The following is a 17,896-nucleotide window of genomic DNA, read 5'->3' as shown; positions in this document are numbered from 1 at the left end:
GCAGTCCAGATTATATGTCCTAGCCTGTTCCATGATATTGCAAGGGATCCTGGGCAATCCCTCTCAGACAGCATAATGCTTCTTTACTATCCCTGCACATCTCAGCACCCCAAGCAGATATTTGGCTTAATTAGGGTGGCTGCATCTACAGGAAGCCAAAGTAAAACTAAAAGCAGTGCTTATCCTAGGAGCTACTCAAATGTGGAGCTTACAAAAGCATTTGCAGAGGGAAAGGTCAAATTAAAACGGTTCGCAGAAGTCTTAAAAAGGTAATTTAGATGGTAGCATACTGCTGTGCCTAGGAGGGAGAATGCTCTTCATTATTACTGATGTGAGTGGGGAACTGAAATCATTGAGTTGGAAGGTCCTAATAACACATGAACATGGATTACTCTGCAAGCCCAGATTCTGTCACTGTTCCATGGCCCATATTCAAATCAAAGCAAGCCAAAGCACTGAAATCTAGGCTGGCTAACCCCATGTCATTACATAAGAGCAAGGCTACTATTATGACATCATTTCACAAAAGCTGCCACAGGGTTTTCTTTCAAGCCAATACACACATACAAATCTGAGTGTTATTTTTACTGATGATTAAAAGGTCACACGCTACATGGAAAGCTCCATTCCATCCCGCCCCCAATACACAATACCCTCAGTAACTAAAGTTTTATGCAAGTGAGAAATCTGCCAGCTGCATCCATGAAACTTACCAGCTTCTACCCTACATAGTGTTTTCTCTAAAGCAGGTAAAATATATTTGTTCCTTTCAGGGTTTCTCAGCATGCTCAAGAGTTGAGCAGTTCAAATTGGTTTAGTATTGCTTGCTCCTTTTGTATTCAAGTGGCACTGCTTTTAGTCAAATTCCCCAATGAAATTGTTTTTGTCTCCTTAACAGTAGTGATCTTGTTTCAACCGCATATCAGCTCAGCTCAGGACCCAAGCTAGTATCATGTTCTATTTCTTTCTTCAACATAAGACTGCACTTGTGGAATATAACTATGGTTTGAAAATGGAATAGTGTGTGAGAGAAAAAGCATGTGTACAAGCAATCTCCTAGAAAGATATCACCCTCCTACTGTGCTCCATCCTAATTAATGAGAATGTCCCCTCTGTCTGTTTACACTCAGATGCTGGGCTAGAGTTCAATTTTGTCTTGCACTAAGTAGTCACATTACTTTTATAGCATGGTGGAAGTTTTACTACCTCTGAAGGCAGCAGAGGCATCAGATAGTTCTACTTCTGGCAGTATGAATCATCTTGACAATAGTTGATCATGGTGCAGACTAAGCAACCAGACACAAAATACAAAAGATAATTAGTTATTTTTTATATTTCCCCTCAGACCTTTCCCATTTATAAAAAGCTTTAAGAAAAACAAAACTCCATCAACTCTAGAACCAATGTTCCAAACCAAAGGTGTTAATGAATGCACACAGGATTTTTCTCAAGAATATGGTCAGTTACATTTATTTGTATCAAACTGTTCTGTCCAGAGGTCATGAATTAACTCTTTCCAGTCTGCACTTCCCCAATCCTAAAAACAAGCCAGCGTGCTCTGAGCAATCCAGAATTAATAAACTCTAGGGCAACCAGTGCTTCCCAGCACTCACTGAACTATAATGGAGCATCTGTTGATTTAATCTCCCGTGGACTAATTCTCCTCCCCACCTCCACCCTGCCTTTAATCCTTTTTCATTCTGAAGTGCTTTTACCCTGAAATTGAACATGCTTCCTCCTGCAGACTATTCCTGAAGGCATTCCTCTTTTTTAACACAGGCTTCTCTAGCTGTTAGGGGGCAATGTGAAATGCAGCTTTGTTCAATGTGTTGATATTCACACACAAGAACTCCCAAGCGCCACTACATTCTCCAAATTAAAATCAGGACATCTGTGTCCATTTTAACATCTGTACTTCCCACTTAGGCTTAGCAAGAGAGAAAAGAAAAAGCTGCAATTCAAAGTCAGTTTTATCTTCAGTCTTGAAAGCCCAACTAAGGTGTTTCAGAAACAGTGTATAGCAAAAGAGGTTTACACTGAGAAGATCCTCCAAGCCTCCTCCTCATTTTTAACAATAAAGAATAGGGAGACCGTTTTTCTAACTTAAGAATTTTGGAGTACTGCTTCAAACAGACAGCGTGACCTGCTTTCAGCCAGTCGATTTACCCACCGTTCTGTCCCATTGCTATGGAGCACAATGGGAATTCTATTTACCACAGAGGCATAACAGAAGATCAAGACAACAGTCTATTTAAATATTGGGAAGGAAGGTGCTGACCTGATGCATTCTCATTCCCTTGCAGTGTTTAAGGCTGCTGATAGGCCCCAGTAACAGGTTATTCACTCCTAATCCATGAAGATACAGGGCAATTTATACTTGAAGTTCAAATGTATGTTACTAAACTCTGACTTTAATAGAGAAGGGATGCAAGTTCGAGTAGAAGATTGGTGGGATGAGGGTTGCTTAATGCTTCTCCCATCTCATTAGCTGTTTTTCCATTCGCCCTCCATAAGTTTCTGAATAATATTTCCAACACCTAGAACCCCAAGTAGGGAGAAAGCAGTTAGGAGAACATCTTTTAAAACCTAAAATTTACTGGCAGAGAATGAATTAAGCAACCCTTCATCCCAACATGCCTCTATTCAAAATGGCAGTGTTCCACACACTCTTTTCAAAAAGTAAAATTCAGGACTTCACTATATGCATTACCTGTAACATATAGTTTGCTGCCATTTTTGAGCATTGGCTAGTAAGTGCTTGATGGGTCTTATTCTAAATGAGCTTCAACCTTGATTTAAACCCCACCCATAGGCAGTTGTTCAGCCTAGTTGTACAGAGGGCCTAAGACAACTGCACAAGCAAGATGTCACCATAGCCAGCTGCAACATTCACTGAAAAGGAACCAAAGCCATATTAAAAGAGCACTAGGCAGTGCACTGAACTGTATTTTACTTTCTTTTCCACTGAACCACAAAATCCACAATAGGCAAATAGGCCTGCATATGGCAGTAGACTGTAATTCACAAGCAGCTCAATGAGCAAGAAAACATACTAGGCACACACAGAATTTCCCAGATATACCCTCTTGCTCCCAGACAGATTCCCAACCTATGGGCATATTCTCACAGGATGTCTCCCCATCCTCCTACCTCCAGGACTGTAATGTCCCTCCAATCACAGTAAGCCTGCCCTGGTTTTATTTTAGAAGACAGGAGAGCCAGATGCTCTTGGTGGAAGCACACAGTATGGCAGATTATCAGAATGTGGTTTAAGATGAATTAATTTCCACAATGTTTTGTCTTGCAGTTCAGTCTCAGTATTAGCTTACAGACTAATTAAACATTATGAGAATTGGGAATGTCCAACTCCTGGAAAAAAGCAGATATGTTCCACTAACTGAACATACAGGGACTAGCAATACTACTGTGCCTTTCCTGAAAGATACATTGGCAAGAAGCCACTGAGCGACAGGCAGTCCTCTCAAAAGGTTTCAGGGCCTCCACATCATATCGTGCTAACAGAATACAGGCTGAGGTAACGCCTTCCCTCCTACCTCATTTTGACTTTGTACAAAAAGCAGCTCATCATGTAGCAGAGCAGTCCATATGTTTCTCCTTTTTAATTCATATCCTCATTAGAAAGAATGAGGCAACACTTTGATGAAGTTTTAAAGGTCACTCAAGTTGAGCTCAGGTAGACTGCTGGACAACTCACTGCTGAGCTCTGCTCTCTCCAACATGCCACCAGTTGCCCCTCCAGGGATACCTTCCTCCAGCTCCACGCTTTGTATGGAAGTCTTGTCATCTACAAGTAAAGATAGAGCTCTTAGCCTAATCCTCTGGCCACCTACTTAGACACAATCATCACCATGCAGTATCACCAAAAGTCAGTGCAGTCAATAAAGGGCAAGAGGTATTTACAGTTTATTACAAGTGCTATAAAGCAGACATATTTCTCAAGTGTTTCAGAAGCACCTACAGGCATTCAGCTACTGAATAGTCAGGTTCCTCTAACAGACCCTAAGAATTTATTCAGACATGAAATACTGGCAAATGGAGCCAATAAAGTTGTAGAGGGCCACAACTTTAGGAAAGGGCCTGAACACATCCTGGAGATCTCAAAACAAATCTACACAGAAGCTGAATCGCAGCAGCTTACTTTAGGAAAAACCAAGTCCTCAGGATTAATATAGAAAAACAGCAAAATGAAAAGAGGTTTAAGAGACCAAACCCCCTAGACCTAGTTCACAAGAATTTTAAGCATCTTAATAAAGTAGGGCATAAATTCCCCTGAAGAGAACATTAATTCCTTTATTCCCCCAAATGGGGGTTCCTTGGTGTGATGTAATACAAGTCTTGGAGTTCCAGGAGAAAAAGAAAGTAAACAATGCAAACTTTTTCAGTACCAGTTTCTTCCTCTTCCTGGCTAGTCATAACCACAGATGTCAAAATACCACAGATATTCAAAATAAAAACTCAAGCAAAAATGTAGAAAGAAACCTCACGGGTCTCAGAAAAAGACCCTGTAATGGTTTCAATAAATACTTCAGAGTTATACCTGGGCTTACCAGCAAGTTGTGCAATCTCTGGTTCACTGAAGAGTTCATCTGAGCTGACATCTGTGAGACTGAACTCAGAGACTGAATCATCACTGAGAAAGAACAAGGCATCTTCATGCAACAATTCTTTTTTTTTCCCTAGGAGATAAACATCCAAACAGATTAGGAAGAACAGCAGCTCCCACCAATTCTCTGCTTATGTTTTCAAAATAAATGCTTAGCATTATTAAACAACTAAAAGCTGTCCTTTTACTATCTGAAGCCCTGGTGATCCAATAGAAGGATCTATCAACAGCTAATTACAATTTTAAATTATTTCCTTAAGGCATTAGCAATAAAGCGACAGACACACAATGTTTGGCTCATCTTTGTGTTCTTGGTGACCATGATTTGTACTCATCCTCTAATACAGCAGTGGGAAACTGCAGGTCTGAGGGCCAAATCCAGCCTCAAGGTTTCCTCAGATGGTCAGGCTCCCTTGCCCCACCCATTTACCCCAACCACTGATCATTTTATTTATTTATTTATTAAAACATTTTTAATAAATGTTTGGTGACTTCCCATTTGGTGACTTCCCAGATTTTATGCAAGCTCCTTCCCCCATTGCACATTCTTAAATGTTAAAATGCCACTCCTATCTTATTTATTATTTATTTTTTTATTTTTTCGATTTATATCCTGCCTTTTTCCTACAAAGGGCTCAAAGGCAGCTTACATTATCTCTCCTCCTCCATCTTATCCCCACAACAACAACCCTGTGAGGTAGGTTGGGCTGAGAGACTGTGACTGGCCCAAAGTCACCCAGTTGGCTCCATGGCCGAGCGGGGACTCGAACCCAGATCCTCTGAGTCCCAGTCCCATGCTCTTAACCACTACACCACACTGGCAATAAGAGCTTTAAGCTACACTAAATTTTACACAAATTAATAAATAAGCAAACAAACAAGCTAGGATTTTTGAAAAGGCATTTTTGGTCCCTGTGCATTTAGTTCCATATACCAGTCCCTGAGGGCTTTTCTGAAACTGAATTTGTCCCTTCCTCAGAGGCTTCCTCAATAGTGCTCTGTCATGCATGTTAGCTATATAATTTGAAAAATGGAAACATGGAGCAGTAAGTGCTTCTCTGGACATCTCTCTCCTCTGGTTATCACTCAGGATGAGTCCAAGAGATTCCACTGAACCAGTGCTGGCAGGCTAAGGGTTACTTTACACAAAATGATGTGTAAAATTAATAATAATTACTTTATTTACTTGTATTATTGTGTTGTTTACTTGTATTACTGTATAAATATTATAATTTATATAATTATAAGTGTGGTAAAGAGCAAGCATCTCTCACATACTCAAACATATTTATTTTACAGGATATGTTGACTGGTTGACAGCAGCTGCCCAGTCCACTGACTTGCAGAAATATAAACACTATTGTCATGCTTAATGTGGGGCCATGTACATCCCTAGGCTTAATCAGAGATTATCTCCATGTAGTGTTATAACTGGGACTGGCCAATGTGATGCTATTACATCAGTACTTTTCCATATGCCCCGACTGCCAGTCCATTTCTGAATCTAAATCAAAGTGCTGATTTTAATCTTGAATGCTTACAACCAGATGATCTGAAGGAAAGTCTCCTCTCATGTTTTTCTACCCAGACATTGAGAAAGTTTGCACAACACATTAAATTCTTTGTAAACCTTGGGAAGGTCTACTGCCTCAGTCCCAATTGTTGACAGTGCCTCCCCATGGAGAAGGCACCTTGAAACTCAGGGAGCCCTCATGTGAGGAAGCAGGCCTTAAATCACAAGCTTTGCCACCTCCCTGGAGGTTTCCCTCAGGATTTGCTGCTTCCTAAGCTGCTATCAGTCCAGGGGTAAATTGCAAAACCAAATGAACATTTGGGGCTTCCCCACTTCCCTTCCAAGGATTCTGCTTGGAATGGAGGGAGAACTGAGGAGGTATCCCCACAAACACCCTTTATAATAGATTCTTGAGGACCCTTGTGCCTGTGCATTATTCATATTTGGAAAAATGCTGTCCAGGGCCACATAAGCCCCCTGTAAATCCCATCAAGGATTCTGTTGCAAAGGATGCCTTTATCACTCCCACCTTAAAAAAAATAATAAAAATAATTAGCAGTGGGCTACAGAGCAGCAATTTGGCATGGACACTACTTTGTAAGGACTTAGTGTGCATGCTAAAATCCTCCCACTGCTAATTTTTTTTCTAGTGTGTGGGTGTGTGGAGTGACTTATAAACCACCTCACAGGAAAAGTGCTGGAGTCAGACAACACACTAAAACACTGTGGTTGATAAACCACTATGCCTTAATCCTAGTCATAATGTGAGCTCCTCCACCAGGTGCCCCTGCTAAACAAGGCACGGCAGATGTCTACAAGAGAGAGGGTGATTGCAGTGGTGGCACCATTTGAGAATGGAGAGAGCCTCACCTGGCACCTTTGTCATGGCCTTTCCAGCTGCAGATGAAAAAAAAAATTAAGTTCTCCTAGTACTGTATTCTGCTGCTAATTTAATATGCTGAACTTGCTTTATTCTTTGCTGCTGGTTTTATTCTGAACTATTCTAATTGTTTATTCTTTTATTTTGATATTTGTATTTTATGTTCTTAAAGCATTCTATCCAAGAACTTCAGTTACAGCACTTACTCATATGAATGCTTTCTTTCTTGAATGGCATGGCATTCAGCTTGTCATCCAAATGAAGACTTTTCACCTGTTCTTTTAAGTCAGTAACTGCAGATCTGATTAAAATGAACAAATAAAAAACCCACAGCAGCAGTTAATCTCAACAGAAGGAATACATGCAAGATGAAATACAAACTCATGCTTTACGGTCAATCTGAAAGAATTAGATTGTTATGTTCAGAACAGCTCTGTGCTGTTCGTATACAGCAAAAGAAAGGGCCTTGTTAATTCCTAAAATGTCTGTAGACAGGGATATAATTAACTGTATGCTGACTGAGGAATTAATAGAAAGCACATCAAGACCGACTAAGGTGACAGAAAAGCTAGGCTTAGTGGAAGAACTGTAATATAGGATGGATGATTCTCTGGTGTTGTTCTCATAGAACCACTTATGGATCTGGAAAGAACAAAGAGGAGTCAAATAAATTATAGTGAAAAGTGACAGCATCTGATTCTTTAAATTCAAACCAATATAATGCAACTGATTTTCTATAGGTTCTATATGGGTGATGATAATTGCTGGAACAGAAGGTTCCTTCATCCCTTAGAGATGAATTCTTGGGGACAGACACATTCCATGCCACCCAGCATATGTTTATGAGACATAGATATGCTACAGTAAAAGGCATAGGGCCCAAAACAGGACAGGGCAAGAAAACAAACATTTCATCAAAATGTATGTGAGAAAAGAGTGGAAAAGTGGAGGCAGCAGGAACATGTTTGTGAGGAGCTACAGGTATGTGCTGCATGTTATTAATCATCCTGTTCTAAACAGCAGCAAGAGCATCAGATTGACTGGCTTTGGTGACAGCAAAAGGGCCACCTTACACAACACCTTCACAAGAAGGTTTCTTCTTGATCTTTGCCGCTTTTGGCAAACATTGTGAAAAGGAGGCCCTCCAGTGGTTAGTTCCTCCCATCCACCACCACGCCTTCATTCGGATGAGAATAGGAGTTTTAAACTAGCACGCATGCACATCTCAGTCCGATACAGAGCTACTTGCATACATGCTCAGAATCTCATGCATTTGCTTACTTGACATAGCTGAGTTCCTGCTGGGTGCTCTGGGTCTCATGCTTAGCTTTATCCAAATCCTGAGTCTGAGTTTTATGAGTGTTCATCAGATCTTCCAGCATCTAGAATAAGAAAGAACTCTGGCATTAAATCTAAAAGCAAAATAAAACAAACACTCATAGACAAAACCAGCACCTTCCCATAAAATTGTTTAAGCATGGTTTTGGTTTTCTTCTTCTAAGTACAGCCATTTCTGTGCTCCCTTGCAGAAATCACCAAATGCCCACAGAAGTGAAACAACAAATGGCATTTGTAGCCTCACTCCCAGGGTCAAAGTACTATGCTACATTTTGCAGGTTGGAGAAACACAGCATTGGTTTATAATGGCTATGTTTCAACCTGAAGTGGAGGCCACAAGTGCACCTACAGCAGTGGTATTCCAGTGAATGTATGTGCCCACCACCTGAGCAGCTCTGCTGTCAGTTTGCCCCTTCACTTATGTGCACACTCTTCTGATATTAAGGCCAGAAAAGCACATCAAGATTAAGAGCAACTATAATAAAGTACTCTTTCTATAGCTAGAGCAGGGGTCTCAAACTCGCGGCCCGCGGGCCAGTTGCCGGGATGGGCGGGGCACGGGGGAGGGGCCCTGCGGCCTTCAAAGCGCCGGCGGCGCCCGGGCCGGCCACGGGATGAGCGGCCCACCACCACCACGGTGGTGGAATACTTGATGCGGCCCAGCCTCACCCAGCCTCTACTTCCAGCGGCCCCCAGGTAAGTTGAGTTTGAGACCCCTGAGCTAGAGGAACCACCACTAGGGGGAAGGGAAGCATTTGGGAAAAAGGAGCACAGGACAGTCTGCTACTTTCAATTTATGTATTTATTAAATTTATATCACACCTTTTTTTCTTATAAAGAACTCAAAATGGCTTACATAATAGTCCTCCTGCTCTCAGTCTTATCCCCACAACAAGAACTCTGTGACTGGCCCAAAGTCATCCAGTTGGCTCCATGGCTAAGAAGGGACTACAGCCCAGATTGCCCGAGTCTCAGTCCCACACTCTAAACAACTACACCACACTTGCCTAAGTTCTAGCTCACTAGCCACTTGTAAGTCTTCTCCAACTTCTTGTCAGTCTAGTACAGATTATAAGCACCTTTGTGCAGGAGCTAAATTGCCAGTTTTGTTCAATGTTGATGAAGTACCATTGAAACAATATTAATGGGTAGTAAGAAGCAAACTTCTCAACATCATACCTTACAGTATTGGCTTTGAGTCCTCTTAATCTCATGAGTAGCAGAAACTTGATTGAACAGATCCTCCTCTTGGTGATCTAAAGGATGCAATCAGCCACATCATTTTCTCAGCTGCATGCACCCCCCCCACTCTTTCCTACCAGGCCCACAGGGTAAGTGATCTTTATTTATTATTACAATGCAGAGGTTGGGGTGAAGAAGCATCAAGAGGTACTTGCCAAGCTTGAGTTTCAGCTGCTCTAACTCTCTTTTGATGCATTCATATTCTTGCCACAAGATTTTCTTGCTAAAATAAGAAAAAGAGAAGCATCAACAAAGATCACTTCTCCACAAAATCCCTTACAAATTCAGTGAATGTTTTAAGGTATTATGAATACCATTTGAAATACAGCAAACTAGACCTTTACCCTTCTGATGCATAGAAGACAGTAGACTAGAGATGAACAATACTACCTAACTGGGTCTCCACAGATTAGAAATGAGTAAGAGAGGTAAGTGCACTCACTTATGGTCTACAGATAACATGATTTACTCTAAGCAAATGGCTACTAGGAGGAAAAGCCCTAATTTTCCTCACTAGAACAACTCTCTCCAAGGGATTTAGCAGAGGCCAACATATATACAAGCCTTTGAAAATGTGTGTAAAATGTGCATAAAAGTACATTGAATACTAGAAATTTCACATTTTTTACACCAATCACATATTGCAGATGGCACCTGGAAACATATCACTCTTTGCCTGCCACAATACTGCTCTCTCTCACTAATCTCAATTGTGGATAAAGCCAAATGCTGACCTCTCCAGCATATCTTGCATGATGCCAGGGCTGGAAAACAGATCAGGAGTGCAGTCACCATCTGACTGTTGAAACACGTGTGGACGAAAGCTATGTAATTCACTCTTCAATCCTTCCATCCTGAGTCCCACTACCGATTCCAAGGCACCATGTGAATTGTGCTGCAGTCGATCTACTTCCCCTGTAGCAGTAAGTGGAAAATATTAGCTAGCAGTATTCTCTTCAGCTGCTACAGCAGACAAAGTTAAGGATAAACAATAGTCTTGATGTGCATTTGTTATTGGTACAAGTTACTCCATTAACTGCACTACAAAAATGGCAGCTTCCATCTGGGAATCACAGAGCCAGCTTAGATACCAGGAAAAAGGAAGCCTTGAGATCATGGGTTAGCAAAAGCAAGATGCAGACAGGGAATTGACATCCCAGTGCCAACTGATTTATAGACCAGGACACTTCAGATAGGATGAAGAAGAATCCCAATATGTAGGCTAGTGGTATTCCTATGGAACACATTGTAAAGATATGGCATTCACCTTAAGCTGTATTCAGTATCTATATGTACATCTCAACAGATCTATAAGAGAAATAGGTGGAGATTTAGATTTATGGAAATTTAGATTTGTGTGTTCAAAGACACATATGAAGCAATAGTAGAAATAGATAGAAACCTGTGGACAGTTAGTTCAAATCAATATGCTGATCTCATCCCCTGCTTTTAGGTACTCATAGCCCTCATAGATTTTCCAGTATATGACACAGCAATGACTGGCAAATACCACCATGGGCTTCCCCACCAGGTCTAGCCTCTAGACCTGACATCCCTACAGCTCCTAGGCTTCCTGACCCATGATCCCCTGCTTGCCAATAGTACACATGTCCTCATGTCTAGAAGCCCGATGCATAGCTTTTTCCAGTCCCACTTTTTCTGCTGCTGCATTTTTTTTTTCAATTTTGTCTCTCCCATCCATCATTCTCAGGGCTCTGAATTTCCAGCTGCAGCCTATCTTTTCTCTCTTCCTGGCTCCCTGCACCACCTACAGTCTTTCAATTGCTGTAGCATTTTTGTTTTTGGAGTCTCTTTTCTGATCAATGCATCAGTTCCCTGCCTACATATATCTCAGTTATCGCCTCTCAACATTCTACAATCTGGGCATCCCCTTGTATTTCTGATCTTTCTGAACTCCCATCTTGAAATTCTTTTTTTCTTCCTCCAAGATAGTTTTGATCCAGACTTTCCTACTTCTTTTCCATTTTTTCTTATTTCACTTTAGGAGTTTAGTGGCAACTACACACAATGCCTTCCTTCTCCCAGCATCTCATTCTCCTAACAATTCAAATGTGACAATCTGCATAGTGTGGCTAGCTACCTGCAACAAATTAGGAAAACCAGTAATGAGTCCATCATGTTCCTTTCCATCCAGAGAGGGGAGAAATGCATGTATCAGGACCCAGACCTCCTCCCATCCTAACTTATATTTTTATGATGTTGGTAGATCATAGATCACTGGTGGAGAACCTATGGCACGTGTGCCACAGCAAGCACTCTGAGCCCTCTCTGTCGGCATGCAAGCCAAGTCACCCCAAGCATTGTCCCAGCAGCCAAGCATTAGATAACAGTGCACATAGGGATCATGCACATGCTTGGAAAGGAGTAGTGGTACCAGGTGATGACATCACAAGCTGCGACACATTAGCTGTGACTCGTCCGAGCTTTCACATGGCTAGTCAGTGCGCTGCCAAGGATATATATATATATATATATATACACATATATATATTTGCTTGGACTGGCTGTTTTCAGGTTTTATTGCAGTGTTGGCACTTTGCAATAAATAAGTGGGTTTTGGGTTGCAGTTTGGGCACTCGGTCTCTAAAAGGTTCACCATCACTGTCATAGATGATTCTACAAAAATGTGGAGAAGGACAGAAAACAAGAGATACTTTGAATTCCCCCAGGATGCAACACCTGATTCACAGGCATTATATTGTACAGGCCTGATCTTGGGAAGCGTCTTGGAGAATTCAAAGAAAGAAATCACCTATTGCTTTAACAAGCCAATTCAATGTTTGAGAAGAAAAGGGAATCTTCCAACTTTTTCACTGGGGTTCAGTTGATTGTTGGTTATTATTTCTAAAGCCTGAAGTGGATTAGGGCCAGAATATATAAAAGACAATTTCTCCTATATAACCCTGCTCATCCATTAGCATTTGCTGAAAAGACTCGACTTTGCATCCCACCAACATACAGTGACAATGTGGGGTATAATTATTTTTTAAAATACAGAAACAGGTCTTTTTTAAGGGTATACAAGCAAACTTTAGTTTTCAAAGTGCCAGACAATCATGACAGAAGGGTATCTTTGGAAAAGCAATCACCAAACAAGGAAAATCTCTCATACCCTCTAGCTGACTGATACTCTGCTGCTGCATTTCCTTCTCCTGTTTCAGCCGATGTACTGCCTGGGTGAGGGACTCTATGACCTAAAAAGAAAGACAAGACCCAAGAACATGGCAACAGTAAATTTCACCTAAACAAGAGCTCTCAAAACCTCATAAGAGAGCAAAAAAGACACATAAGAGAGCAGAAAAACTAAGTAAGGCCAGAAAACAATTGGTTTATTTATTTAAAACTTTTGTAGACCATCCCCCATTACTGAAGTCTTGGGATGGTTTAATAATACAAAATGTAATTTAAAAAAAACACAGTGTCCTAAAATTTAACTAATAATAAAAACCCAACTAAAACAGCCAGGTCTTAAAACATTGGGAAAATAAAAAGGTTTTGGCCTGGTGCCAAAAAGAATAAACTGCCGGCACCAGGTGAACCTCTCTGGTGAGCAAATTCCACAATTGGGGTGCCACCACAGAGAAGACCCTTTAAAGATGTATATCATTCCTCTGTAGGCATCCCTGCTGCCATTGGGATTTGAATGTCATCTTTCCTCCCAGAAGCAAAGAAGGACATTCATGGAAATTCCCTTGCTTACATCCGCAGTCCTGTGAAGAGGGCTAAACCAAGACTCAGCATCATGTCCATCATCACATAGTGAGCTTCGTAGTTGATTCAGGAATTTGAATCCAAAACTACCCACTTGAAGTCCAACTATCTACTTCATCGCACCATCTTCTCTTATGTGCAGTATTTTGCCTATGGGTTTTTTGGATTTGTTATTTATAGCTTTGTTATTTATTGTTATTTGTCCCTCCAAGAAACTAATATTCCTTTCCCCAAAGCATTTTATTATTTAATGTATATGCCCCTGCCCATATTTTTAAAGAAATTTCCACACATTATACTAGGGCAAAGTGAATGCATCCCCTCAGTTGTGATGCACTGGCTTTCCTGTACTTGAAAATGTTGTCTTGCTGCTCGGTTTTACTTTACCTTTTACTTCTATTTTATATTGTAATTTTAAAGTTTTACATTTTTATACTGCACTTTATGGTTTTAATTGCTGTCAATTACCCAGAGAGCTTTGCCCACCAGGCAGTATAAAAATGTAATCAATCAATCACCCTTTCTCCCCCTCATAGCACAGAGGCTACATGCCACTGTTACCTGGGCTTGCGAATGCAGTTGCTTGCTGATGGCTGAAAGCTCCTCAGTGGCCATTCTACAGCATGGGTGAGCTTTACATGAGAAAGGCAGGGGCAGTGGTCCAGTCTGTGGCTCAGTCAGAACAGCACTCTCAGTATTTATTCTGTCCAGCAACGAATCAGCTGTGGGGACAGAGACAATAGAACAGGCCATTTTGTGAGGCGTGGAAACCATCCAGAATTGGTGCAAATGAGTTGCTCAAACAGCTCAATGCAGTTGCACCAATTATATCCAGTTGCACTGATATTTTCAGTCTCACAGCCATATCTGATTGAATGTCAGATCAAACTTTTCAGTCAAGTATGAGCCTGAACATCATTCTGAGATTTCTATTAACCTCTTTTGGGGCTTGTATCCACGCTTCACCTGATGTACATTGGTTCTCTAATATTTCTAAAATCCATTTTTATCTAGTAAATTTACTAAGGCCTTTATTTGGATGCCCCTTCTACTTCTGTGGTGACTATTCTGACATTCTGTTTGTCATGTTGTATTTCTCAACTTAAACCTACAAACTCCCTTCTCTACTCTACTGCTAGTTTAATTGTCTTTCCTCTCTTTAATCTTGTTTCATCTTGGTGTGTGTCCTCACAAAGACATTTGATTAGCTTTGTTTTTTTTTACCTCTTTATGGCTTCCTCTTTCTGATCTATCTACATTGCTCTCTACCTAGTCTCTTTAGTCTTTGTTCAGCCCACTTCTTTGTACCTTTTCTGATGTCTGTGAACTTTTTTTTCTCTCTCTCTCATGTGGCCTCTTATGTGCAAAACGCTTTTCCTTTAAAAATGCAGCTGGCCTCATTCTGTCTCACCTTTGAAATTAAAAATTTATCTCTCTTGCATTTCCATCTCATTCTATTTAACTCTTTCCTACTCCCAGGTTAATTACTGTAACCTTTTAATGACTTTTCCTTATTTTAGTCTTTCTCAGCTAGCACATTTTCTTTCCTAGTTTCATTTTCTAAATAAAAAGACTGTGAGCCTGCCGGCAAGGATCTGTTAGGTGCTTTTTAAAGTAACTTATACAAAAGGGAGATTTTATTTAACCTTTATACCATCCAATAGCTGAACCTCTCTGGGCAGTTTACAACAGTTCCTAAAACAGGACCATAGTACAATAAAACATCATTACAATTTTTCAAAATAAAAAATTTAAAACCAGATTTTAAAAACACATTATCAGTTAAAACAATATTTTGATACAGGGTAGACCTGTTAAACATAGGTGCCCTCATTAAGCCATAAAAATATCCTTGAATATCTTTAAATACCTTGGTATAGAGGGCAGTCTTAATCTGGTGCTGAAAGGACAGCAGAGTGCCAGGTGGGGGCTGACAAGACGAAAGCCCTCCCCCTTGTTGCCACTCTGAGCAGCCCTCAAAGGTGGCACCTGAAGGAAGACCTCAGAAATTGATTGTAGTGTTCTGGTAGTTGTAGCTGGGAGAGGCAATTGATCAAGTACTATGATCCCAAGCCATATAAGACTTTATAGGTTAAAACCAACCCCTTGAATCAAGCTAAGAAGCATATAGGCAGTCATGAAAACAGACCAGAATTAATGTCATATCTTCAAACTTTCTGGGGCTGGTAATTAGTCTGACTGCTGTGCTTCATACAAGCTGCAGCTTCTGAATAGTCTCCAAGGGCAGGCCCCACTTAGTGCATTGTTGTATTCTAATTTAGAGATCACCATATGTTATGGACACCAGCCCATCCCAGGCCAGCTGAGGCACTGTTCACTATCCCAGTCCAGCTGGTTGTTGGATAAACCCATTCAACCACTTCATTAGCATCCTTGAGCTGGATCATATTTCAGTTTTTAAAAGTAATGCCTAGCACTTAAATTTGTCTTATTTTTACATTTCTTTACCACTAAACAGCCAAAGCTCTTTAGGTAGTTCACAAAAATTGAAATCTAAAACTAAACATGATAAAATGCAGAACTTTTAGAAGTTTCTAAAGGAATAAAATCAGAGTACAAAAACAGTGACAGGGATATTCTAGAAGAACAACGCATATTTTAAAACAAACAAAACTTGGGAAAAACAAAAATTTTCCTACAAAACTTGGGAAAATAAAAAGGTCTTCACTTGGTGCTGAAAAAGACCCCCGCTGTACATGCCAGGCAAGTCTCTCTGTGGTGGGCATTTCATGACTGGGGTGCTACCACAAAAGTGTTCTCTCTATTATTACCACCCTCATCAGACCTGAGGTGTGGTAACTTAGTAGTTTTTTAAAGGAGCAAAGATAAAGGGGATAGATATCAATGAAATTCAGAAACATGATCATGTAGCCCTGCTCAATCAGACAGAGATCAGTAGTGATGATGATGTGGCCCTTCAGACGTTGTGCAACCCCAACTCCTAGCAGCCCCAACCAACATGACCAGTGATCAGAGATGGGAGCTGTAGTCCCACAGCTGGAAGGCAGCAGGTCCCCCAGCCCTGATCTATCTAGCTTAGCATTCAGTTTCTAACAACAACGAGTGAGAAAATGTCACTTCATATTCACAAGCAGCTCATGGCCTTCCCTTATAGTTCGCTCCTGCGATTTTCACACATCTGAACAGCAGACAGCTGCCCCTTAACTTTCTAGGTAGAGAGACTCTCTGACCTTGAAACTTCAAATATGGAAGGCATTAAAGAGATTTTCATTCTGTGGCAAGTGATTTAGAAATACACAATATAACCAGTGAAAGCCAGTGTGGTGTAGTGGTTAAGAGCATGGGACTGGGACTCAGGCGATCTGGGTTCTAGTCCCCGCTCAGCCATGAAGCCAACTGGGTGACTTTGGGCCAGTCACAGACTCTCAGCCCAACCTACCTCACAGGGTGTTGTTGTGGGGATAAGATGGAGGAGGAGAATGATGTAAGCTGCCTTGAGCCCTTTGCAGGAAAAAGGCAGGATATAAATCAGGAAAAAACAAAACCAAACCAATCATACTTACCTTTGGAAGAGATGTTGGCTGGGTTCAGACGCTGCTGTAAGAGAAACAAGATGTAGAAGTAAGAGGATTCAAATATTCTCCTTGAAAATGTAAGATAAAGCACATTGTTTCCACCTCATGTCAAATCTAAGATAGCTCGGTTTGTGTAAACACTGGAGAATAGCAGGTAGATAAAATGCTCTTATCATACTGCTTTCAGTGGGCAGGCAACAGTAACATATACAGCCTAAGCAAGGGAGCATGATTTCAAAATTTCATGTTTTCTAAGAAATAACAGAAACTGTCACTTGATAGCTTGGATTAATGAAGACTAAAGCTACATTTCTGACCACCTTTATTTGCAAGAATTCAAAATGCTTTGTGTTGTCACTCGCAAAGCAATATATGTTTGCTATTACTATATGTAACAGTCAAAATGAATATCTTAATTTTATGGTAGAAAACTACACAGTAGGGCTAATTTCCAAAAACCTAGTCCACAATAAATAAATATTAAAGTAATTCACTGGGATGTGTTTTTACCTGTTTCCATAATTCCCTGAGAGGGGGACCCAAGCAAACAGCTCTTGGAAATAAATTCCAAATTTCCAAGGCAGCAAAGCAAGAAGTCTGCTTTTTTCTGGAGACCAGTCTGGCCTCATTATAAGATTAAAGTTGAAGCAAGGCATCAGTGGAAAATCTTTAACTTCAGGAAAATTCATACAGGATTAGGCTTTTCTCCATATATTCTAGTCCCAGATTGTTTAAGGCTTTACAGATTAAAACCGGTATCTTGAACTAACAGCAATTCAGTGATACTTATTTCAATACATGTCTTACAAGAAATACAAGACAAATGGCCCTCTGCATCATTAAAGACCAGCCCCACTTACAAAACATTGCTACAGTCTAAGCTTGAGGTCACCAAGGTATGGATATTATTGATTAGCTTAATTTCAATCACAGTGTGCAACTAGCTGATAAAGGGTGCTTATGGGTCACAGCCAGGGGGCTAGCCAAGCCAAAGAATGTAGTTGCCAGTC

At 40.7% G+C, this 17,896-nt stretch overlaps 1 protein-coding gene across 6 annotated transcripts in view; it reads right to left on the bottom strand.

Moving 5' to 3' along the window:
- Nucleotides 1-2,914: 2,914 nt before the first annotated feature.
- The window catches only part of LOC123029265, a 17,010-nt gene continuing 2,028 nt past the window's right edge, over nt 2,915-17,896 (bottom strand). For 4 of the 6 annotated variants that reach the window (XM_044442036.1, XM_044442026.1, XM_044442018.1 and 1 more), the window contains 10 exons: nt 16,875-16,908; nt 13,891-14,051; nt 12,731-12,812; nt 10,332-10,512; nt 9,753-9,820; nt 9,535-9,611; nt 8,299-8,399; nt 7,224-7,318; nt 4,569-4,697; nt 2,915-3,805 (listed from right to left, as the gene is read on the bottom strand). In XM_044442036.1, the coding sequence (XP_044297971.1) occupies nt 3,669-3,805; nt 4,569-4,697; nt 7,224-7,318; nt 8,299-8,399; nt 9,535-9,611; nt 9,753-9,820; nt 10,332-10,512; nt 12,731-12,812; nt 13,891-14,051; nt 16,875-16,908 (1,065 nt within the window). In that variant the 3' untranslated portion in view covers nt 2,915-3,668. Of the gene's footprint in view, nt 3,806-4,558; nt 4,698-7,223; nt 7,319-8,298; nt 8,400-9,534; nt 9,612-9,752; nt 9,821-10,331; nt 10,513-12,730; nt 12,813-13,890; nt 14,052-16,874; nt 16,909-17,896 lie in introns of all 6 variants that reach the window. The other 2 variants (XM_044442046.1, XM_044442066.1) reach the window with 2 other exon arrangements.

The sequence above is a fragment of the Varanus komodoensis genome, unplaced genomic scaffold (assembly GCF_004798865.1).
Source record: "Varanus komodoensis strain SLA01 unplaced genomic scaffold, ASM479886v1 scaffold1, whole genome shotgun sequence".
NCBI lineage: Eukaryota > Metazoa > Chordata > Lepidosauria > Squamata > Varanidae > Varanus > Varanus komodoensis.
This window is presented reverse-complemented; position numbering and strand designations above follow the sequence as displayed.